Raw genomic sequence first — 26,454 nt, 5'->3', positions numbered from 1 at the left:
TTCTTTTAAGATGCATACAAATGTGTACTACTGATCTGAGACTAAAAACCTATTCATTGAAATAAAATTACCTGGAGAGTTAATATATTGTGAATAGCATCAATCAATGAAAATTAGTCTCTGGGTTGGAGGTCTTCTGTAACTTATGCCTATACAAATTTATAAGTGTTCAGATTTCAAATGTGAAAATAGTTTTTTCATGAATGAGGTCTTGCTTGGTGCCAAGAACCGTAAGTAGTTTGTATGATCTATTTAATCCTCACAGAAGCCATATGAGATATGTTGTATCATCCCCATTTACCAAACAGTACACTGAGGTTCAGAAAGTGAGTTAATTTGTTCAAGGTCACACCCTAGCAGATGCCTGCAGCTGTGACTCAAATCCACCTATGTCTGAAAGGAGATTAACACTGTGCCTGGTGCATAGTAAATACTTAGCAGTTATTACTACTCTTTTGCTATCCTTATTTATTCTTTATTAATATTCTAGAGGAAATACAAAGATTTTCATTATATGTTATTAGCTACAATGAAGTTCTACAATTTAATCAGCTTGTCTTTCTGATTATCCTTACAAGAACCACATCTAAAGTCACACTTCCAAAAAGCAGATGATTTATACAAGTGAAGCAGTGAGAAGGAATAAAGGAAAGGTGGAGTGTGTACATTCCTGCCCCCTCTGGCTAAAGTCATTTTGCCCTATAGGAAGACAGACTAATTTTAAAGTGGAACTTGAAATAAAGAGTTTTATGTAAAGTCATCTAATTGTCAAAGAAAACAACTAATCTTAAAGAGAATATTAAGGTCTGTAGTCCAATAAATCATGACTATGAGTCAAATTTGGCTTGCAGGTGAAAATTTGCCACTTGAGTGTTTTACCTGAATTCCTTTTCCCAAGATAAATCTATCTCATGTTACCCATTTATTCATTTGTTCATTCGTTCATTCTAGGAGAGTCTATTAAAGGACCAGATAGTAAGCATATTTATCTCCAGCTATTTCTCAAGTGCATCTTTCCTTTCACTTAGGCAAATCTTCTTAGTTACATAAACACACGCGCACACACACACACACACACACACACCCTGTACTGTTTTCTGTCCCTAAAGTTTCTTTTACTTTAATTTTTTTCTAAGTCTTGCTCATTCTTCCAGACTCAGCACCAAGACCTCTCTTTATAAAATATTTTCTGACCTCTGTATAAAACATTTTTAAATGTTTATAAAACCATCTCTTTTTAAAACATCCTCTGACCTCTCTTTATAAGACAAATTCCAGCCCATGCTCTAGGCACTAGCTATAATTTTTTTCCAAATAAAGATGTGAAAACATGGTTTATGATTTCATTGTTCTGAAGATGTTTTAATTATACGAACTTTGCCTCTCTAAATGTCCGTAAAGAGCAAACATTCTATTTAGGGTGATCATGTAATTTATTGTTCAAATCTAAGATAACTTTTGAGAGTAAAAGGGGACACTTAAAAATTAAGCTGGGGCTTCCCTGGTGGTGCAGTGGTTGAGAGTCCGCCTGCCGATGCAGGGGACACGGGTTCATGACCCGTTCCGGGAAGATCCCACATGCCGCGGAGCGGCTGGGCCCGTGAGCCATGGCTGCTGAGCCTGCGCGTCCGGAGCCTGTGCTCCACAACGGGAGAGGCCACAACAGTGAGAGGCCCGCGTACCGCAAAAAAAAAAAAATTAAGCTGGACAACAGGCATAAACTAGAACAATAGTAGCCAAATCAGTTTGTATCATTATTTTAATTGTCAGATTTTCATTCTGTTCCCATTCCACCCCCACCATCACCACCACAGTGCCTGTTCCTTTTTTGAGCAAAGAGCTAAGTGTCAAATAATAACTTAAAAGAGGAATGAATCAGGAAATAGCAGCAAAACAGTCTTAAGCAACAAAATGCAACCAACAAAATGGATTTCAGTGAACTTGGTGCAAAGTGAATTTAACTGAAATGTAGGTCACATACCAGCTTCATAATCACTGTCAAGCCACTATCAGCAGCCTCATGCCTTCTATTTCATGAGCTAGTCAGTCTTTGTAGTCTTTTGCTTTGCCTCTTGGTGTTATATTCTGCAAGACTCTTTTGCTTAATCACAGCTACTTAAGTCTGACGTGGCTACCTCATGCTGTCCTATGTTCTGCCCTTGGTTCTCAGCAGTCAGGCTCTATATATATCTCCTACTTTAATTTGTAATCTGCTTGTCTCATCCCACTTTAGTTCCTCAGCGAGGACATCTTTAAGTATCATGCTGTCATTTGCCCACAGAATAGTTGATTTTGACAGAGCATTTTCTGTGCTCTTCACTCTTTGACATCTCTTTTAAGAATATGCCCCTGCTGGATAATACAAAATACCAAGGGCCATATCTTATACTGTTGAAAATTCTCAAGGAGATGGATTCCTTAGTCATGAGACGTTGATGTCTCCCGGCCTTAAAGGACTGCATGGTGCCCCTGCATTTGTTCCCATCCTCATTATTACTGCCTGCACTGCTGTAGCAGTCGACTAGCCACTCACTTCATTTTCTCTCCAGCCAGACTTTTCTCTACATTTCCACCTGACTGATGTTTTGAAAATATAAATCAGACATCACTCCTCTGTTTAAAATTATTTTATGGCTACACAGTCATAAGTTCAAAACTGTGGAATTACATTTAAAGCCTCCACAATTTGCACCCAAATTATCTGCCAGCTTCATCTCTCACTATTCAGTTACATACATCTAGTCATCTAACTGCACTGTCCTGAAAAGACATTGACCTTTCACATTTCTGCTTCTTTTGCAAACTCTCTTCCATGTTCCTGGAACACTTAAGTCCACATTCAAAAATCCATAAATTCTTAGTCATTTTCCAAGGCCCAGGTCAAATGATACTTTAAGTACTAATGAACTTCTAGGCAGAATTAGTCACTCCCATATCTGCAGTGCCCTGGCACTATGTGTGTATTATATTAGAATGGCTGTATATCCTCGTTTGCCCAAGACAGCCCTGGTTTATGCCTATTTTCCTGGCATCCTGACTTGTTTGACATTTGGTCTGTATTTTCCATTTTCAACAAAGTATCATTATTAATAGTTCTGTTAAAATAGCCAAGGTGTATTTATTAGCTATTGTCTTTGATCTCATCTAGTAATGTGTGAGATATATTCCCAGTGCTCAGAGTAATTATAATACATGATTAATTTTGAAAGACAAATACTGATAACCCATCTCTATTTTCCAGTCCTATGTGGATGCCAGGTAACTTACACTTCCCCTTCATGGGTAGCATATAGAGCTCTTGTAGATGAAATGAAAATATTCTCAGATATTAACATCTAACTCATTCTGATCTTAGATGGTATTGGGAGAACTATTTGATACTGTTGCCCTGCCAGCTATTTTGTATGACAGCAAGTTATGTCATAATCTATTCTGTGGCTTGAAAGATACATAAAGCTGTCAGGCCATGAGTTGGCCAAATCACTGAGAAATATGTATTCTTGAAATATCCACAGAAGTAGAGGTTGCACAGATGTGCTGTAGAGCTATAGTCTAAATGTTCTTGCCATGAGTGTTTGTTATTTATTTTATAGGATAAATTAAGAATTATTTATTTTATCATACTGTTTCATTATTTTACAATAGACATTTATGGCAGCAGTGGGATAGAAAGTACATACTGAATATTCATTTCTTAAGAAAGCTTAATTCCACCAAGATTTCTAAAAGAAAGTTCAGCTGAAGGAGGCCATCAGGAAGACCCAGCAGAGATCAACAAGGATGTCAGACAAACTTATTCCTGCAAAATTTGAAACTAAACCCAAAAAGATAGCAGGAAAGGAGCTAGAAGAATTTTTGTTTATTATGATTTGTGAATCAAAGCATTTTAGTACATCCAGAAACACATTTTTTAAAAAGTGGGGAGTTCCACATGATCCCATTTCAATTAAACATATTTAGGTAAATTGTAAAAATATTTTTAGAGGGTAAATCATGTACTGATTGGTTATTTTTCTATACAATCAAAAAGTAGTAGAATACAGAAAAAAATGAGACTTCCTTGGCTTGTATATTATATTAACATTCTTTTAAGCTACAGAGGGGCAATTTTATATTCTAAAATATGAAACATAATTAAATGGTGATTTGGAGCCATGATAATACATTAACAACATCTTTGTCATTTTAAAGTACTTGATGTATTAAATTGATTATTATTATGATTATTTTAAAGTACCTATCTACTATAGCTATGTTCTTTTCAGTTGAATTATTTCCTAAATAAAATTTCTCCCTGGTTTTAGATTTATCCCTGGGACCCTGATATCATTGGTATTAATAGACCAATTTTTCCTAATAACTTGTTAACCTCATGTGAAATGGGATATTTTGATTGAGAATGTAGTATATATGATATTAAACATGAGATTTAGACCTAACAGTATATTAATATTTTAAGATATGGATACTTGATATTTTTATTTTATGAACAAATTGCCTACAAATTTTAATATGATAAGTTGTTGGAATACCTGCTTGGATTAACTACATGGTTCTTAGACTTTTATTACTTACATAGTAAGGATTTTTTACAAGTTGCTCATAATGTCTGCTAATCATCAAAATTTTTTTTTTTAATTTTGTTGTGCTAATCATCAAAAACCCCAATGACCAGAGTCTGTCATACAGAGTGAAGTAAGTCAGAAAGCGAAAAACAAATACCGTATGCTAACACATATATATGTAATCCAAAAAAAAAGAAAAGGTCATGAAGAACCTAGGGGCGGGATGTGAATTAAGACTCAGACCTACTAGAGAATGGACTTGAGGACACGGGGGCGGGGAAGGGTAACCTGGGACAAAGTGAGAGAGTGGCATGGACATATATACACTACTAAATGTAAAACCGATAGCTAGTGGGAAGCAGCCACATAGCACAGGGAGATCAACTCAGTGCTTTGTGAACAACTAGAGGGGTGGGATAGGGAAGGTGGGAGGGAGGGAGATGCAAGAGGGAGGAGATATGGGGACATATGTATATGTATAACTGATTCACTTTGTTATAAAGCAGAAACAAACACACCATTGTAAAGCAATTATACTCCAATAAAGATGTAAAAAAAAGAAAAACAGTAACATCTCAATTAAAACAAAAGAAAATTGATGATGAAAATGCAACTTGTACACAATGTATGTTAACATACATGGGGATCATGTGGTGTCATTGACCATGTGAAAACTAGAAGACATAAATCTGTTTAAAAAAAAGCATGACTTTTCATTTAGAACAAATGAAAACTCTACTAATTTCATCACTTTATGTTCTAAATTCTCTTCTGCATATATGAAAAGTGTTAACATGCCGGCTTCCTTAGCAGAAGAACTTCCCAAATAGTTAAATGAGTCCAATCTTATATGTCACATCAGTAACATTAATCACCTCAAATATTTTAATTCCAGCAAAAGTTTTTCTTTTTACCTCCATTTTATGAAGCAGAGTATAGTCTTTGAAAGTTCATTGTGATAAAGATGAAACATCTCATATTATAAATTTAGTTACAATTTTAACATTTTAATAATCAAATTTACTTAGACTTATTTTATGGTCCAGCATATATTTTTCTAAAAGAACCATGTGCATTTGAAAAGAATGTACACTTGCCATTATTGTGAATTAAATACCAATTAGATACAGTTGGTTGATAGCATTGTGTTTGAAGTGTTCTATATTATTACTGATATTTTGTCTACTTTTTTTTTAATCCACTAATGAAAGAGTAGCATTGAAATGCCCAACAGCAATTGTGGATTTGCCTGTTTATTCTTTCTATCTTATCATGTCCTGTCATGTTTGTGTATCATGAAGATCTGTTACTAGGTATTTACATTTGAGATGCTATGCCTTCTTAATGAGTTGACTGTTTCATTACAATGAAGTAGCTTTCTTTTTCTCTGGGAATTTTCCTTGTCTTGAAGTTTGCATTGTCTGATATGAATACCTTATAATTAGTGTTTGCATGGTGTTTCATTTAGCATCCTTTTAACTTGTCTTTATATTTAAAGTAGGTTTCTACTTTAAACAGCACATGATTGAGATACTACTTGCTTGAGTCTTGTTTTTTTATACAGTCTGAAGATTTCTGCCTTTTAATTGTAGTCTTTATTTTTTTTCATCTTTATTGGAGTATAATTGCTTTACCATGTTGTGTTAGTTTCTGCTGCATAACAAAGTGAATCAGCTATATGTATACATATATCACCATATCCCCTCCCTCTTGCATCTCCTTCCCACCCTCCCTATTCCACCCCTCTAGGTTGTCACAAAGCATGGAGCTGATCTCCCTGTGCTATACAGCAGCTTCCCACAAGCTATCTATTTTACATTTGGTAGTGTATATATGTCAGTGCTACTCTCTCACTTTGTCCCAACTTCCCCTTCCCCCGAATTGCAGTCTAAATCATTAGACCTTTCACACATAATGTAATTGTTATGGTCTTGTTTGGCTGCTGTATTGCTATTTACTTTTATTGGACCCACCTGTGCATTTCCACCATCATTTTCTTCCCCTCTATTAACTTATTGGCTAAACATTTTGGAGGTGGGGGTGTACTTGCTCTAATATTAATAGCATATATCTAGGATCAAAACCTACCATTAACTTCTATTACACACGTCATATGTAATGAAAGAATGAGAGTGTATTTACATTTTCCCCTTCTTTCCTTTCGACTATTGTTTCCATTTATCTTACCTCTATTTATATTAACACCACAATACATTTTTTAAACTTGAAGCAAACAATTATCTTTTAAATATTTTTTAAATGAGACAAAGATCACATATCAAAATTATAGTGTTAAGGATAAGACTTTGTTTTGTGATAATAATACAAATATAAATTTTGGTGACACACAACTTCATGGCAAAAACAAAGCTCTTATAAAATTAAGAAATAGATATATACTTAGAATTGGTTGTGGTGTACATGTAATTCATAACTGCAACCAAGCAAATTCTACGCCTCACAATAAAACTGTCATTAAAATTTACAAATATTTTTATATACATCAAAATAATTGAATTACATTTTTTGTATGTATGAAAAAGTAATGCTGATTCAAAAATAAATAAACTTTAGTATGTCAGTACCAGGTTCTGTTTTCGCTACTCATTGTCATTCAGACCTAGAAAAGTTTGCATCTCTGAAGCACTTTTTCATAATCAAGCAAAATGCCCTACTATGGTTTTGAAAATAAAACCTTTAAATTTGGTTGATTTATATTAAAATCATATGAAAATCTTTAATCAAAATATTCAGTTATTGGCATGTTAAAGATCTTCAGCTTTTGAAAATTTTGGTGGATTATAATTATTGAAAACAAAGTTTGGAAATAGGAAGACGTTTAAATGCTATTTTTATGAAAAAGTTAAAACACTGTATAAAATTAAAACTTGAAACTATTGTCCTGTAGCATGATTTGACTTGTGAAAAAAGAGTATCTTTTGATGAAGTTCTTATTTTTTAATCAGATTGAATTTATATTTTATACTATAATGGAATAAAATTGAGAAAACATACAATTATACAGCTTACAAGTGAACTATTCCAAAAAAAATCATAATTTAAGACAACTTGGTAAGTTTTATATTATAAAATTTTTTGTCAAAGGTATCTGAAAAGAAGTAAAAATTTACTGTGAAAATACTTAAGCTGAAATATTTACACATTGTTGTATGAAATAAAATCAAATTGAAACTTTCCTCTATTTTAAAGAATTAGTCCTACCAGATACCTCAATACCTATAAAGAAAAACCTTTCTCAATTAAAAATAGTATGGCCTGTAGAGACCTCTGTTAACATGCCAATGATTTAAAATGTATTAAAAATACCTTTAACAATACCAATAAAAATAAGAATATATTGAAAACCACATACTTAAGAAAAAATAGTAAAATGACATTAAATATGCCTAGGAAACCAATTAGAGAATGTACATTTGTACCACAAATGATCATTTTGCTTATCTTATTTTTAATGTTTAATTAACTCATATAAAGATGTTTTTGTGTGCACAGACATGGCATTTTAATTTTTTAGAAATTATTTTTAGTAGTTTTTGCGTAGATACTTATTTTGAAAAGTTCATCAATGTAATATTATCAATCTGGTAAATCAGTACATATTTTTAATTACATAATTTAAATTACTTTTAGCTTTTTATTTCATGCCCACAATTTTTCACTTTCAATGACAAATGTCACCTGATTTTAATAAACATTTTATTATATTAAAGACATATACACATCTGCTGTCCCTCTTAGACTGTGTTCCTTTGAAGCGCAAGGTTTATCCTATTAATATTTGTTTCACCAGAACTTGGCATTGTACCTGGTATTTAGTACTTAGTAAATGTTAAATGAATCTGATTGAGTAGGAAATTTTTTAATAATGTAAAATTAAAGGCACACTGGTATTATATACTGTCAGTCAAGACTAATGTAAAACAATATTTATATGTTTTTACTCTTTTTTTGCTCATTAATTCTGGTGATCTCCAAATATTAGAATTCAATTCTGAATTAGACTTCTATATAATCCTTTATAATCCTTGGATATAAAATCAGTTTCCTGTCTAGGTACCTTTGACAGTCTTCAACCTAACATGCCTTTTGATTTCAAAGAAATTAGACCAGTGATTTTATTTTCACTTTTGTCCATGTATTAGAGAACAAGAATCAATGATGGTATGGAGGTGTTGGCTCTTATTACAGTTCATCCCCAATATAAAACATACTTGGCTTATAGTGGGTGCACAACAATTACCTGGTGAAATAAATGAGTAAATATGTATTTTAAAAAGGTATTTCTATATAAAGTACTTGGAATATATTATAACACTAGCTTTGTGGTTTCTTTTGCATTGGCAGCTTTGTTTCCATCCAGGGTTGATAGGAGGAAAATCTCTTGTCATGCTGCTATCTACTTTAACCTGACTTGCCATATCATTAGATGTACCCTTAGAAACATAATGAAATTCTAAAGATAGCCACGTTACTGAGTAGCTAGCAGAGTGTAGGCCTAATAATGATGTTGAACATTCTTTGTAAAATTGATGGATCTTGTACAAAGCAGGGACTCAGTCAAGGGCAAAATTCTCCAGGGTGAAATCCACCTCTAGGTTACCATCTGCATTTCACATATTTTCCGATTGATTTGATTCTATGGGATTTCCTTCCAGGTTAAATATTCCCATTACCCAGCTTGATTTCCTTATAGGTAGTGAAGTGGAGAATATCGTGTCATTTCTTAGTCAATACAAAAATATAAGGCAATAAAACTGGAAGAGTGTAAGGCCTTGTGAATACCAAATCTGGACTGTGACCTTGCTGAAGTTTCTTGACATATTGAAAAATAATATACAACAACTTCTTAGACAAACTACACAGTGAATAGTAAAATCTAGTGGTCTTTAAAGATTTATCTCAGAGTTTATATTTTCATAGAATTATACAATATAATTGTTAGAATAGAACTTTAAGATTATTTTCTAATACTAAATCAGGCAGGTAAAAAATTATTACTATGTCAATTTTACTGATGAGGCAGTTAAAATTCAGGGAACTAATACAACCTGGTCAATGTCCCTTTCTTACAACAGTACAGATTACAGTACAAGTCTTCTGCTTTTGATTTTATCCAACTGTATAGAATCTAAGGTTTTTCTCTTTTGAAAGTTCTTGAGATAAACAAGTTTATACCAAAGTGTCTACTTTCTGAATGGAAAGGACACACAAGAACTTATGAGTGATTTAAGTGTATTTATTCTTTGTTGCACAGAGCAATGCCATAAGCAAACTGGACTGTTAATTTGCCCAAGGTCACCAAGATGGTAATTCAGACATTATCTCTGAATTATCATCCATAATATAGTTGAAACTTATACATGTGCTAGTTAGGACTGTGAAATATGTATTAGGTGAGGTGCGCATTTCCAATTAAACTATACGCTCAATTAGATGAAACAAATATAAAATGAGAAGTCAGAAGTATATTTACAGTACTGATGAGTTGTAAAAATGGTGAGAACTCAGTCATTTTCTGTAGTATTTAGTGCTATCAGTATTCTGAAAACAGCCTCAGGTTATCCAGATAGATTAATTAAAGCAAATTAAAATGTAATATAAATGTTGTTACTGCAGTCTTGGAATAAGTGTTTCCCAGTGTCAAACAAATGCTGAATTATAAACAAACCTTAAGCATACATTGAAATGACTAGTTGTAATTTTGTTCATTCATTCATCCATTCATTCATTTCACACACGTTTTTAATAAAAAAATTTATTAAGCACGGGCTTCTTATTGCTGAGCAGGCTTCTCTTGTTGCGGAGCACGTGCTCTAGGCTCAAGAGCTTCAGTAGTTGTGGCACATGGGCTGAGTAGTTCTGGCTTTTGGGCTCTAGAGCACAGGCTCAGTAGTTGGGGCGCATGGGCTTAGTTGCTCCGTGGCATGTGGGATCTTCCTGGACCAGGGCTCAAACCGGTGTCTCCTGCACTGGCAGGCGGGTTCTTAACCACTGCGCCACCAGGGCAGTCCCCCACACATATTACTTGAACTTTTTTTTTTTTTCATTGAAGTATAGTTGATTTACAGTGTTGTGCCAGTCTCTGCTGTACAGCAAAGTGACTCCGTTACACACATATAGACATTCTTTTTTTATATATTCTTTTCCATTATAGTCTATCACAGGATATTGAATGTAGCCCCCTATGCTGCACAGTAGGACTTTGTTGTTTATCCTTGATGAACTGTTTTTAACTATTGTGAAAGATTCTCTTCAATGTCTTACATATAAGGGCAATTTATTCCTAGGGTATAGCAATGCTTGATTTGATAAGATCCCATGTTGCTTAACAATAAATGCAGTAACTCTTTCAGTGGATTTAGACTATTGGTGAAGATTAAAAGCATTGTAAAAACAATTCCTAAGAAAAGCTAATGTAAACTTTCTTAACTTGAGCATAAACTCTTTTTTTAATTTACATACACTTATATATAATTAGCATGTTAATAACATCTTGAAAAATTATTTTTACTGTATATGATAAGTAGTTATAAAATGGTATTACTTTTACATATCTATTTTTTTCACACCCTGAGTCATGAGAATTTTTAAGAAAAAACTATTATGGATACAAGTGGTTTTTGGTGGAATAGAAACAGTTCAATTTTAAAGGAAAAGTTTGTCATTACAAATTTATTTCTGACCTATTATAATAACCAGATATAAAAATTCATTTTGTTAGAAGTAAATGCTACCATACAGATTAAAATCACTTGCATAAAAAATAAAGTAAAAATTACAAGATTTTGTATGTTTGCAAATGTTCAGTTTATTTCTTATGTCAGGATTTTACATTCTATGGTGAATTTATTTCTAACAAAAGTATTTGTATCTGGGTATTATATTAAATTAGAAATAAATTTGCAATGAGAAATTTTTACTTTCAAATGGAACAATATTTATTTGATTTTATTGATATCAGTAGCATAGGAAAAAATTTTATACACAGGTGAAATTTAATAATTTTTACATTTTTATTTACAAAAATTTGAAAATTAAAAGATTTTATAATTTTGCAAGTGTTTTGGACATGGTAAGCTGAGGGGCCTATTAGATATACAAGAAGTTAAATAGGCAGTTGAATAGAATGGTCTGAAGCTCAGGAAAGACATTAAGACTGAATGTATAAATTTGGGAAGCATTCAACTAAAAACAGCATTTAAAACCATGGGATAAGGTGAAGTTATCCAAGGAGAAGTTGTAGAAAGATGGGAGCAGAACCATTAAGAACTAATCCCTGAGGTACTACAGCTCTCGGTCATTGGGTTAACAAGGCAGGGATAGCAAAAGATACCAAAAAGAGCAGCAAATAAGCCAGAAAAGAGAACTAGCAGTCTGATGACTGAGAAGCCAAGAAAAAAAGTGCTGTGACAAATGTTGCTAAGATTTTTCTGAAAAAAGAAGGCACTAAGTTATCATTGAATTTGGCAGCCTAGATTTAACAAGGACAGTTTAGTGAATATGTCTGATGAATGGCAGATGAAACTGGAGACAGTTGTATAGATATCTCCCTCAGGACAGACGTTTAATAGGTTTCCTACTAAAGAAAGGAGGGAAATGAGAAAAATAGCTAGAAGAGAATGGGAATGTAATGAGGATTTTGGTTGTTTATTTAAGATGGAAGTTGTAAGCCACATTTGTATGTTTTTGAGAATGACCCAGTACAAAAGGAAAACCTAGTGATTCAGAAGAGATGAAAAATCTTCAGGAATGAAGTCCTTGAGAAATAGAAAGGTTTTAATACCAGCAGGACAAGAACTAGGGTTAGCCTTACATAGAGCAAGGGCACCTTCTTCGCTGCTACGGGAGAGGAAGTAGAGAATATGGATGCAGACACCAGAGATTTGGTGAGGGTGCGCCTATCTTATTGCTTCTACTCTCTTAAAGAACTGTAAGGAAGGAAATCAGAAAAAAAGAGAGGACAGGAAGAACAAGAATGAGAAAAACAATTGGAGGGGAAATGTTCTTGTTACTGTAATTACTTAATACCATTTGACACATGCATGGCTAAATTTGGCATATATCAGGTTAAATTTTATTTTTATTACTTCTAGTAATACCCGCAAAATAACCTTGAGTCTTTCTTTTCTGCTTCCCTTTATGGTGAAATATCAGGAGCAAGAAATTGTTTGTGTGTAATGAAGGGTTATAAACTGTTCTTGCCTTTCTGTTTCAATGTAAGTCTAACTTTTTTGCCCAAGTCTTTTGTTAATAAACAACGGTCAGAGTTCCATTAGTAGGGCATGGCTTTTCATTGTTTTATCTGGTAATGGGATAGGTTTGTGCTGAGACAGTATACCCTAATGGCTAAGAGCCCTGCTGTTTCTTGATTCAAATTCCAACTCTACTAAGAGCAAACATTTAATATCATGGAGACTTATTTTACCCATTTAAAATAGGGATAATAATACTTCATAACGATTTGTGTTTTAGCCTAAGAGTATAAACTTAGCTTCTAGTTAAGTGTTTTGCACAATGTATGCTCTCAATACAGACAATAATAGTAATCATCATTATTTTATTGGTATCTATTCTGATTGCCCTTCACCTTGAACAACTACATCTCGTTCTTAGATACACAGATTTATTTCAGTTTGACAAAATATACACCAATGGAATCCTGTGAATAAGACTGTATTGTTAATATCTGTGAAATTTTTTTTAAGTAAGAAATTAATACATTTAAAGCTAAGTGTTACAAACATCTAGGTTTTTGGACTATTCCAATCAGAATGATAGGCAGGTGGGTAGCTGCTCTTCTGATTTTAAAATGACAATAAAGATTAATAACATATTTTAGAAATTTCAATTGAAGTCATTATTTCACTTGAGCTTTATACTATAGTTCACACTTTCAGCACTTTTTTTTTGCAAACACTCTATCACTTTTATTTAAGAAATGTCCCTCGGTAATGGTCTCATGTCTGCACAGGACACTTCATCCACTTTAAGTAACTATGTGATGTTGGTCAGGCTTCTTATCTTTTTTTAGCCTCAATTTTCTCATTGGGAAAATATAGATACTAATAGTACCCAGACTTCTTGTGAATCAAATGAGATATAGATCATAGTACAAGTGTTTGAAAGACAGTAAGTGTCCAATAAATATTACATAATGACAATATTAACTAGTCACATACTCTTCTATTTATATACCTTTTCCCTGTGACTATTATCATTTTTACTGAATAATCAGCTGTGAAACAGACTAACCAGCTGATAATTCCTATTCTAGACTAACCAAAATGTAAATGGCCATTTCTTTTTTTGGGGGGGGACAAGGAAGGGAAGTCATCTTTCATAGTCAATTTCATTAGGTATTGAAAACTAAATCCAAGATATATTTGGATAGGATAGCATATAAGCCTATTATATACACTTTCTAGAATGTTCCTTTCATGATATTGCAGGTGAGATAACAAGTTTGTTAAGACCCTTTATCTTTGTTGGAATTTATGCTTACTTTACATATCTATGTTAAGAAAAATCAGGAATAAATGACAAACTTAAACCTAATAGAACAAATACAGATATTCATTTCATCAATTAAATTTGAAGTAATTTGGACTTAAAAAACTGAGATAATAGGGCTTCCCTGGTGGCGCAGTGGTTGAGAGTCCGCCTGCCGCTGCAGGGGACGCGGGTTCGTGCCCCAGTCCGGGAAGATCCCACATGCCGTGGAGTGGCTGGGGCCGTGAGCCATGGCCGCTGAGCCTGTGCATCCGGAGCCTGTGCTCCAAAACGGAAGAGGCCACAACAGTGACAGGCCTGCATACCGCAAAAAACAAAAACAAAAACAAAAAACTGAGATAATAAATAGAACTTACCTATCTTAATACACTGGTGGCAGGTATATTATTTTCTAATATATAGTTTTTAAATTTTTATATCTTTAAAATAGTTGATAAATTAAAATACTTAATTGCAAAAAAGTCCTCATTCTATAGAAACACCCTGTATATTATTCCACAGTAGAAGAGAATAGAGAGGAACAAACATCTACTTAAATATATATATATATATATATATATAAAACAACAGTAATAAAATGCAAATAAGAATTATATATCTTGAGAATTGTATGTTCCACAAAATTAAACAACAAATGTCAAATAAAAATTCTTAATCTATTTTTACATATGTGACTAATACTTATTGAGTTCTAATATTATATAATTGTTTTTAAATCATGCTAGTTTTGTGAGATTATTTCAGTCCTAATTTCCAAGGAGATACAGAATGACTTTTTAAATGTTTAGTTATTTTCTTTAATGGCTATAGTTTCTATTTAATACAGAAAAGAAGAACGACCGATGCCAAAATTAATGTAATTTTGTCTACCCACAAACACAGTGTATAACCAGTATAGAGATTAAACTTTGAATAAGTAAAGAAAATAAGACAATAGCATTCACAGCAAGTAATTCTTTCCGTGTGTATTTAACTAATTGCTTTCAGAACTCAAGTAATTGCAAGAAAAAATTTATTTGATCTTTCACTAAACCCCATCATTCTCTATTGTGTTTTAAAATCTTACTTGTAATTTATTTATTAGTTGAGAGAAAAAGGCAGAGTACAATTTTGCCACTTCTCTTCCTTCAAGTCAACCAGTCCAAAGGCAAATGAATATTTTTACATATTATATATTATCTATCATATTGAAGCCTTTATATTTTAGCTACTAGGTTCCACTTTAAATCTTTAAGCACAGTGACACTGACAATAAGGCCAAAACATCTTTTTTCCCTCAAACTCTGGTAAGAACTGGTTATACCAGCTGCTTTCATTTCAGTGTTTTTGTAACATTGTTTTATGTACGTTTTTACTTTGAGAATGTTCATATTAAGCTTCAAGCTTTTTGCAGAGTCCAGCACATAGGAAGCCTCTACAACAATAACAAAAGCAACAACAAAAGAATATTTTTCATACTCTGTATATCATTGTACTTTTCAGTTTGAAAGCTGTAGCACATTTTACCTTTATATCACTCCTTTCCGATTAAAACATCCTAAGTGTAAATCTTGTATGTAGGACATCCAGCTCCACTTTTGTATTGTAAAACCAATTCATAGATCAGTTTTATGTGGAAACCATTCCAGAGCAATTCAAGAAAAGCTTAATGACTGAGTTTATCACAGAAGCATTTCCAAAAAAAAAAAGTCTATCAATATTGAAAGATTATAATTGCCAGACCCTGTAATGCCTGATGGATGTTCTGATAAGGAACACTGATAGGTATTACAGAACAAATCCAATTGGAAATTGGAACCAAGTCCCTACCCCACTTCCCTCAATATTCTCCAATATGAGTCTGATTGTTATTCTATTAACAACTAAAAATAACTCTCTCAAAAATAACTCAAATGAAAGAAGATTGAATATTTTTAAAATGGACACATTTATGTGCACTGTAGCTCTTCTATTTATGGGTATAATCTCTGTATTTTTTATCATTTCTTAATGGGGTTTATTATATTTAACTGAGAAAGAAAATGTATCTCTAGGACAGTTTAACAGGTAGAAGAGGACAGTCTAGTGTAACATTTAAGGGTTTGGCTTCTGAAATCATACTGACTGGGGTTCAAACCTTGGTTCTGCGTTCTTTAGATTTTGTAATATTGAACAGGTTACTTAATCTTCCTAAACTTTAGTTTTCTCACCTCTAAAATAAAAACAATAATGGCACTTGACCCATTGGCTTGCTAGGAGAATTAAAGGAATTATACATGTAACGTCTTCATCCTTGGCCATTGCTCAGAAGCACTAGTTTGTCAGTAAAATGAAGCAAAACTGTTAGGATTTCTGATGATGTGTATAATGATACATAGATTTAATTCAAGTGGTCGGTAAAATAACATTTGCAGTCTACATCTTGTAACCCTTTTTAAAAAGTAACCCTTTAGAAATTAACCCTTTTAAAAATAACTTTTTAGAGTCATGTACCACAATGTTCGTTTCATCTCTATTTACAATAGCCAGGACATGGAAGCAACCTAAGTGTCCATCGAATGGATAAAGAAGATGTGGCACATATATGCAATGGAATATTACTCATCCATAAAAAGAAATGAAATTGGGTTATTTGTAGTGAGGTAGATGGATCTAGAGTCTGTCATACAGTGAAGTGAGTCAGAAAGAGAAAAATAAATACCATATGTTAACACATATATATGGAATCCAAAAAAAAAAAAGGTTCTGAAGAACCTAGGGGCAGGACAGGAATAAAGATGCAGACATAGAGAATGGACTTGAGGACATGGGGAGGGGGAAGGGTAAGCTGGGACGAAGTGAGAGAGTGGCATGGACATATATACACTACCAAATGTAAAATAGCTAGTGGGAAGCAGCTGCATAGCACAGGGAGATCAGCTTGGTGCTTTGTGACCACCTAGAGGGGTGGGATAGGGAGGGTGGGAGGGAGATGCAAGAGGGAGGAGATATGGGGAGATATGTATACATATAGCTGGTTCACTTTGTTATAAAGCAGAAACTAACACACCATTGTAAAGCAATTATACTCCAATAAAGATGTTAAAAAACTTAAAGTAAAAATATCCTTATTTTACCCTTTCTGAAAAGATATATAAAACAATTTGCAGTCTGTTCAGTTTTGTGTGTATATATATATGTGATTATATATAACATCACTTTTTTGTTGTTGCTGCTTTTATGCAGTCTCAGACTCAGTGTCTGGAATATATAAAGTTAGTAAATGAATGAATGAGTGAATACCAGTTATGTGTCTGTAATCCAGCCATTTGTGTAGTTACTTTAATATGCAGCTTAAAAAATAATTTGTACAAGGGCTGAATCCTACGTTTATGAATATAGTTTAATAAGTAGCTTAAATGAAAAATTTAATAGCTTTTTTGTCTTGATACTTAATTATCATATGCTTTAGGGTAAATCTGCTTTGTGGTAATTCAAAGTAATATCTTGTTCCATTAACCTGAATAATTGTAGTTAATTATACTATTATATGTGCCCTATACTGTATATAGAAGAACAGTTGCTTTCCTGTGGTCCCATACTCTTCTCTAATGATTTTTTAAACTTTTTGAAATTTTTAAATAATTTTAGATTTATATGCAATTGTAAGAAATAATAGAGATCCTGTATACCCTTTACCCAATTTCCTCCAATGATGATTTCTTGGATAACTATAGCACAATATCACAAGCAGAAAATTGACATTGATAAAAATCCATGAACCTTATTCAGATTTCATTTGTTCTATATATGCTCATTTTTGTGTGTATGTTTATTTTGTATATAGTTTTATGTAGATTTGATCACCACCACCAGAGGTAAACCACAGTACAGTTCCATCACAAAGATCCTTCTACTTACTGTTTTATAGTCCTGGTCATCTCCTTCCATCCCCTTCCCCTACAATTCTTGGTAACCAGTAATCTGCTTTCCAACTTCATAATTTTGTCAATTCAAGAGTGTTACATAAATAGAGGCAAACAGTATAAAACATTTTGCTATTGCATTTTTTTTACTCATCATAATTGCCTTCAGATCCATTCAAGCTGTCTTGAATATCATCATTCCCTTTTTATTACTGACCAGTATACCATTGTATGAATTCAGTTTAATGATTCACCTGTTGAAGGTGGTTTGTTCCTAGTTTTTAGTTATTACAAATAAAACTCCTGTGAACATCCACGTTCAGGTTTTTATTTCTCTGTAATAAATGGGCAAGAGTACAATCACTGGGTTATGGTAAGCACATTTATTTTTGCAAGAAAGTGCCATCTTCTTTCCAGAGTGGCTGTACCATTTTACATTTCTACCAGCAATGGGTAAGCAATTCAGTTTTTTACAGAATCTTGCCAGCATTTGGTGTTACTATATTTTTTATTTTAGCTGATCTGATAGATATGTAGTAATATCTCATTGTGGTTTTAAATTTCATTTCCTTAATGGCTAATAATATTGAACACTTTTTGATGTGCCATCTGGTATCCTCTTTATTGAAATGTTTTTTGCCCATTTTCTAGTTGGATTTTTTTCTTTCTTTTTTTTTCACAGTTGAGTTTTAAGAATTCTTTATATATTCCAGATACAAGTCCTTTGTGGAATATAGCCCATGCAAATATGTTCTTCCAGTCTGCAGCTGTCTTTTCATCCTCTTCACAGTGTCTTTTCACGTAGTATCAAAAAACAGATTTTGAGTAAATTTATTATTTAGCTACTAAAATGCCATGTCCCTGCTTGAAGCAAGTTAACACATAAATTATTTACCAAAAACAATTAAAAAGTATTTATTGTGCAGGTATTTAAAAATTAGCCCAAGCATTTTTTAATTGAAGTACAGTTGATTTACAATATTATATTAATTCCTGGTGTACAGCATAGTGATTCATAGATAGTTTTTACAGATTATATACTCCATTAAAAAAGCAACAAGGAGATATTGTATAGCACAGGGAATTATGGCCCAAGCATTACGCACAGGCTCAGCGGCCATGGCTCACAGGCCCCGCCGCTCCGCGGCATGTGGGATCTTCCCGGACCGGGGCACGAACCCACGTCCCCTGCATTGGCAGGCGGATTCCCAACCACTGCGCCACCAGGAAAGCCCAACCCCAAGCATTTTTTAAGTTAATTTTCTAAAAGCACATAGATATGTGGATGCTTCTCAAATATAAGATCTGGAACTTTGAAGGTGATTTTGGATAGCATCAAAACTAAAGGTTTGTTTCTGTCTTTTCATAGGTTCTGTTGCCACTGCATGTCGTGACCCAGGGGTTCCCATGAATGGGACTCGAAATGGGGATGGACGAGAACCTGGGGACACTGTTGTTTTTCAATGTGACCCAGGATATGAGCTTCAAGGAGAGGAAAGAATAACCTGCATTCAGGTAGAAAATCGATACTTCTGGCAGCCCAGCCCACCAGTTTGTATAGGTATGAATTTAGAATAATTAAAATTTTATACAGGTGTAAAACAATGGTTAAAAACTGGTTTCAGTGTTTTAATTAAGAACAGTATTCTGGAATAGGTTATATGGGAGTATAAGATTTCAGAGGTCTATGACCCTCCAAAAATGCACAAAATTATAAATTATTGTTATTTTTCCCCTGAGGAGAGGGTCTATAAACAATAAAGAATCAAAGTTCTTCAAATGTATGGACACCAAGGGGGGAAAGTGGCAGGGTGGATGGTGGTGGGTTGAATTGGGAGATTGGGATTGACATATATACACTAATATGTATAAAATAGATAACTAATAAGAACCTGCTGTATAAAAAAATAAATAAAATAAAATTCCAAAGAAAAAATAGAATCAAAGTTCTTGAAAAATCTTCATCTTCCCTTTCTACTATACAAATGTAGTTATTCACTACTTTTAAAATTTAAAGAGTGGATTCAGACTCTATTTAAAATGGGCCAGGTTGATCTTGCCTCAATAATGGTTATTCCTTCTAAGAAAGAAAATTTTATCAGAACTTATGTTTGAGTTTCAAAGCTTTGACTTTCCCTTCAATCCATGTATTCCAAATGAATTATCAGTTTTTATTTTGATGATCTAAGGATTTGCAACCACTTGGTTCATACTTCCAACTCTCTGCCTTTTGAATCCATGGTCTATTCTTGAATCTCCAAGTTTAACTCTAGAAATTAAGATACATATTATTTCCCTACTGGGTCTGAGAAAAAGTTAGAGGGATATACCACCTTTGGAGTAAAAATAGTGAGAAAACTTGCTATATAATCTTAAAAAAAAATCTCGTTATTAAGGTTCTTAAATTCAGCTAGTTTAATCTCAAAACTTGAGCTCAAGTGTTTTAAAATTGGCATCATCTAGAATGTATAATACAGTTTGCCCAAAGTACGTTATGTGTACTCAAAATTTTATTTATCATATTCTTTCCCTTACTACACTGCAAGCACCTTGGGAGAAGATTCCATATCTTGTTCAGTGTATTTCTTATAGCATGCAAATTTAGCACTTTTAGGAGAGAAAACCTTATTTTTGTTCACTTTATATCTAACTCATAAATACATTTTCAATAATCATTTCCCCACTGGGGAAATCACATGATAATAGGAAAAGAGTGTTTAGGACCTCAGTCAGAAGTGAACAAATCAGGCACTCAGTTATTCAGATTTACTTTACCCCATTTTATGCTTCTCATGCAAGAGCTGCAAACTCAAATTCATTAGTGTGTCCTATGTGTTGACCTAGGCACTGAGGATTTAGCAGTACAATAAATCCTTTTGTGAACTTCTCTAGTAAAGTGAAAACTAAAAAGTCTGAATTCATATCACATTTTTTGTATTTTATTCATTGGAATTTAAAAAAACAAAATACGCAGAACAAAACACATCTAAAGGCTCAAACCAGGCAGGGAGTGGACAGATAGTTGTAGACTTCTGTAGAAAATGGAGCAGATGATAAGGAAAAGGCTTATTAAAGGGACATAAAAAAAGCACAAAATAAGGGCATACATTGAGCCAGTTCAGATTTAGCCATATTTTCCTTTGCAGTTTATTTCCGTTTATACCTATGTTGCTCTCTATGTACCACTGCAAGATTCCAAATCATCAAACATTGATTAATTTACATTTACTATAAATACACTCATAAAAGCAGAGGAAAAAATATGGAGAAAAAATATTTTCAAAGGAAAAGGGACTGAAACAATGAAGTTTTCATTTGTTTACTGGACAGTTAACCTAAAAAAAATGCCAATTAAACTAAAATGCCACGTTCAAATTAATTGGAATTTGAGTATCTTGTAAAGGGAATCTTTGTGTAAAGAGGAAATGACAGAATTCCACAGACTTACTGTGGAACTTATTGTTTTATTGTGATTCTTAGACCTATTAAACGGGTGTTATTTATTAGAATTACTAGAAAGGCTATATTATGTCAAATGTTGTCATGTAGAGAATTCTGAAACATTTAACAGCTTTACACTGAAATGCTAGAAAACACGAAAATCCAAAAGGTTAAAAGAGTAAAGAATTTTGAGATAGGCTGTTATAAAATTCCATTTGTAGACAAGACTTTAGCCAGCAAGTCATAATTCTAGAAAATAAAAGTTAAACACCAAATTTTACTTTAATTAAGCAGATTGTGGGAATTTTTTGTAAGGACAGTGGTGTTGTGTATAATTTTTTGGTAGGAAAAGATTGCTTAAGGAGAGGGTATGCATTAGAGTTTCTCTGAGGAAGATAGTAACCTTAAAAAAAAAAAAGTCTGAAAAATTGCTAAGCTGCAGAAAACTTGACCTCTGAAACTTATAAGAAAGAACTCCATGATTGGAAATACTATGCCAAAGATTAAACCCTGAACTTTTTAGAAACTTCATAAGTTTATGTCTCAGACCCTGGAGCATAAAGCATTTTGCTTGCATGTAGAAGTAGTCAACCTTATAGCAAACACCAAGCAGAAGGACAGTCATTTTTAAGAGAGTTAATAGAATTCATTCTAACAGAATTGACAGTGTGAAGATTACTTTGACATTGCCAGAGGGAAAGTAACAGCACTCAATATGAAGGTAAATAACAAAGACATTAGTATGGGTGGGCTGCTAAGACAGTAGACACAAAACTGAATAGGGGAGAAAAATTAAGATTGTAAAATCATTATCAATAGTTGCCTGTATAACTGTCTCATAAGAAATTACACGCAGAACAAATCATTAATGTGTCAGAACTCTATGGAACCTAACTGAAAATTTAATTCATAAATATATTTGATTTAAAGAGAATCTTATTTTGGATGCTTTATGATTAGATGCATAAAAGTAAAAGATGTATTTTCCAAATGGGATTTAAGGTTTAATATATTAAATGCAAAGAGAGTTTTCTTTACTACTGAGTTGTTTGGGATATACAAATGTTAGATACTATGTCTCAGCTTGTCTCAATGGCTTTTATAGATTTTCAAAATCTACTACAGTTATGAAATTTATCTGGAAAACCTCAATAAATAATTTTAATAATAGAATCAAAAGAATTTTAAAGGATCTTATGCTCCAATAATAGTATAATCACAAAATATATCCAGTAAGATACTTAAAAATATGTGTAATGGATTTTCCTATATCTTATATGATAAAGGATATACACATATAAACGTATATGTGGATGTGTTCATGTGTATAAAATTGCTAACAATAAAAAAGAGCAAAGTTTCCTGTGAAAAATAAGGAGAACTGAAACAAACAAATAAAATTGCCCCCATGATCCCCCAAAGTACAAATGATACCACTTCCTTAGAATGTGAAAAAAAACACAAAAAACATTCCTGCCTTTTGTGCATATATACATATATATATACACATATGTAACTGCATTTGCTATTACACATATTTTTCTAACATTTTTCAAATTCACATATGATTTTTAAAGTTCCAAAGATAAAATGTGTCATTATTTTAATCAAAACATATAGCTTTTATCAAAACAAATTATTATTTTTATCAAAACAAATTAGATTGCCATTCAGACTTATTCATCTTTAATCTTCACAATCAATACAAGGAGTCAATAGCAATTCAACAAACATTTATGGAATGTGTAGTATATGCCAAATCTCACATAGAAAATAACATATAAAACACAGTCTTTAGCTTGCAGATTAGTGATGAATACAGATACCTGAAAGGAATATTTAAATAAAATATGGTAAGGGAAATGATGGAGATAGGCACAGGTTGCTATGGATACTAGAGTGTGTTGGAGAGAGCTGAAGCAGAGTCCAGGCTGAGAATTTCTAGGAAAACTCCCTGGAGGCAGTGATGAATCTTGAGACCTAAGTAAAAGTTATATAGAGGTAGAAGGGAAGACATGTCAGGAAAAACAAATAGGATGCATAAAGGCATGTAAATACAAGGAACAAGCAAATGATAGTTTTGAGTGTAAATTATGTGTCTAGATTGGTGGTTGATGCAATTGGAAAGGTTGCAGGAGTCAAGACATGAAAGCTATACTGGAGTCGGGACATTATCTTTTAGGCAATGTGTAATAACTGCAGAATTTTATGCATGGACATAGTATGATTAGATGTTTTCACTGGGAAGATGAAATGGAGGAAACGAGATTATACTAGAGGCATGGGAAACAAAAAATATTGCAATAATTCTGGAGGCATGTAAGAGTCAGATCTAGAAATGTGGTATTAGAAAAGGAAAGAAGAGATAGATTGAAAAATATCTATGAGGAACTGAGGTAGGGTCTTGGTAGTGCTTCTTGATAGACTGGAGTCAAGGGTGCAATAAAGAAAAGGGAAGAATCTTAGGCCTCTAGCTTGGGAATATATGTGGTTGGATGATAGTGCTAACCAAACAACCTAGGAATACAGGAGAAATTTGAGTTGAGGTTTGGATATGTTGGATATTCTGTGCTTGATGTACCCACAGTGATCAGGTAGAGATAGCCAGTAAGCACTTGAGCATATGGTTTAGAATTAAGCAGAGAAATCTGTTGGAGATGATAGGAAAAAGGGGTTATCAGTATGTAAGTGGAAGATAAACTCACAATTCGGACATGAGCAACAAGGAAAAATGTAATAGCGTGAAAATTAGAGACGATTAGGTAAGGAATTCAGGAGAATACCAAAATTATAAGATGAAGTGAAAGAAGTGCTTGCCAATAAAACTGAGATCTGTACAAAGACATCAGAAGAAAATTAGAAGTGGAGTTCCAAAAACGAGGAGAGTGAATTTACGGTGAAAGTCAACAGATAAGGATGACTGCAGATATGAAGAGAAAGATAAAGGCAAAAATACCCTCCTATATTAGTCAATACAAAAGTCATTTGAGGATGAGCTAGGGAGTGTTATGTGTGGGAGGCTCGGAGGCTAAGGGAAATAGCAATGGGTGGAGAGAGCAGGAGAGGTGGGAAGGACCACATAAAGACATCTAGAGTCCCTAAGCAACAAAAAGGTTGTTGTCTCTCTAAATATAATTTCAAATAAAAAAAAAAATTCTAAGCCTGAGATAAGTTTTTTCAGGATGAATACTTTGGTACTTTTCTTCAAGATATAACTTAAGAAACTATTTTTTCCCAGTGACCTGCTTTGCTAATCATGTTAGTCTGCCTACAGGTACATATAGTACATAGGTGATGAAAGAGAGAATGAGATTAGACTTCCTTTTCAAAAGGTGTAGTTGTAAAATAAAAAACAAATTCAAAATAGTGAGGAGAGACTTTTATTAACAAGGAATTATTGTACAATTTTACTTTTGTAGTGTATGGAAATATCAAATCACTATGTTATACACCGAAAACTAGCAGTGTTGTAGGTCAATTATAATTCAAAAACAAACAAACTCATAGAAAAAGAGATCATATTTTTGGTTACCAGAGTCAGGGGGTCGGGGAGAGCTAATTGGATGAAATTGGTTCAAAAGCACAAACTTCCTGTTTCAAGATTGATAAGTACTGCGAATGTAACATACACCATGATATGTGATGCTGCTGTATGTTATCTATGAAAGTTGTTAAGAGAGCAAATCTTAAGAGTTCTCATCACAAGGAATTTTTTAAATTTTTTCTTTAATTTTGTAACTATATGATAAGACAGATGTTCACCACACTCATGATGGTGATCATTTAAAAACTAAAAAGGATTTTTATAGTGTGTGGGTAGTGGTACTACTATGATAGGAAGAGCAATGTGATGGTGAGATCTTCCAGCACCTGAAGAATTTGGAAAAGGGGATTTTTCTTTTATAGAGAGGAGTACACAAGGCTGGAAAGAACCAGGTGTGGGGAAGTGAAATGAAAGAGTGGCCCAGAATGCTGTACTCTGAGTCCAGCCTATCCTCAGGAGGGGTTGTGTGCTCACTCAAGGCTGAGGGAGAGCCAGAGTTCAAGGACCTAGAGAAAGGAGAGAAGCTTGACCAAAGTTTGGTTACAAGCAGTTTATTATGATTGATCAGTGAGGTCAAGCAATTCAACTAATCATTTGAGTCAAAGAATGGGAATTTGCAGGGTCCATGTCTGGTCTTGTCATAGGAAAATGAGGGGGCTTATTTAAAGGATTTTATCAAAGACCTGATAAGTGAATCTTATCTGAGTCAGATGGTAAAGGGTGGTTTTTCACAGTGAACCCATATAACCAAACACAAAAGGGTGAGGGGATTTCTTAACCATCAGGTAAAATTCAACATTTTCAGTTGAAGAAAAGGTGAAAGGAAATAGGCTAGAGGAGACTTTGTTTTATTTTTAGGATGAAAGAGACTTGAACACCTGTGGACAAAGGGGAAGAAACCAGAGAGAATAAAGGAGACAAATGAACACAGGTTCTGGAGAAGGAAGAGAGATTGTGTGATTGAGTCGAGGGTGTTATCCTGATTAATAGGAGGGACTCGTTAAATATTCAGGAAGCGTTGAAGTTTGAATAGGGAGAACTAAAGTTGAGGTAGTTTGTTTAATCATTTGATACACCACAAAAACCATACAGGTGATAGGTAAGTCGTGGTAAATAAATTAAGGCTCAGCAAATAAATATTCTCAGTAGAGTAGGTCATCTACTGTGACTGAGGCACTGAGACAAAGGTAGCAGAGGGTCATGGGGAAATGTATCAATAATAGCAGACATCCATTATTTAAGATGGTAAAAATTACCAAATTCTAATGATGATATTGCATATCTAGGCTCAGGCAAAGAACAAATATCTGAAATGTTACCAGAACCAAAATTCTCCTCCTTCCAAAACCAGTTTTATGCTGTCAAGAGAATCCCGTATGCCTTACAACTGAATGGTAAAATTGATCTGAGGAAAACTATAATTTTAAAACTCAGATAACAATGATGATGTGGTGATTATGTGTAGGAGACGTCATTACATCATGAGAAT

General features: G+C 33.4%; 1 protein-coding gene across 1 annotated transcript in view; it reads left to right on the top strand.

The window, feature by feature from the left end:
- The window catches only part of CSMD3 (CUB and Sushi multiple domains 3), a 1,064,314-nt gene that overhangs the window by 762,254 nt on the left and 275,606 nt on the right, over window positions 1–26,454 (top strand). The window contains exon 28 of the mRNA XM_004265377.3: window positions 19,350–19,541. Within this exon, the coding sequence (XP_004265425.1) occupies window positions 19,350–19,541 (192 nt within the window). The remainder of the gene's footprint in view (window positions 1–19,349; window positions 19,542–26,454) is intronic.

Source organism: Orcinus orca, chromosome 17 (genome assembly GCF_937001465.1).
Source record: "Orcinus orca chromosome 17, mOrcOrc1.1, whole genome shotgun sequence".
Taxonomy (NCBI): Eukaryota; Metazoa; Chordata; class Mammalia; order Artiodactyla; family Delphinidae; genus Orcinus; species Orcinus orca.
The sequence above is the reverse complement of the archived record's forward strand: the minus strand, read 5'-3'. Positions and strand labels throughout refer to the sequence as shown.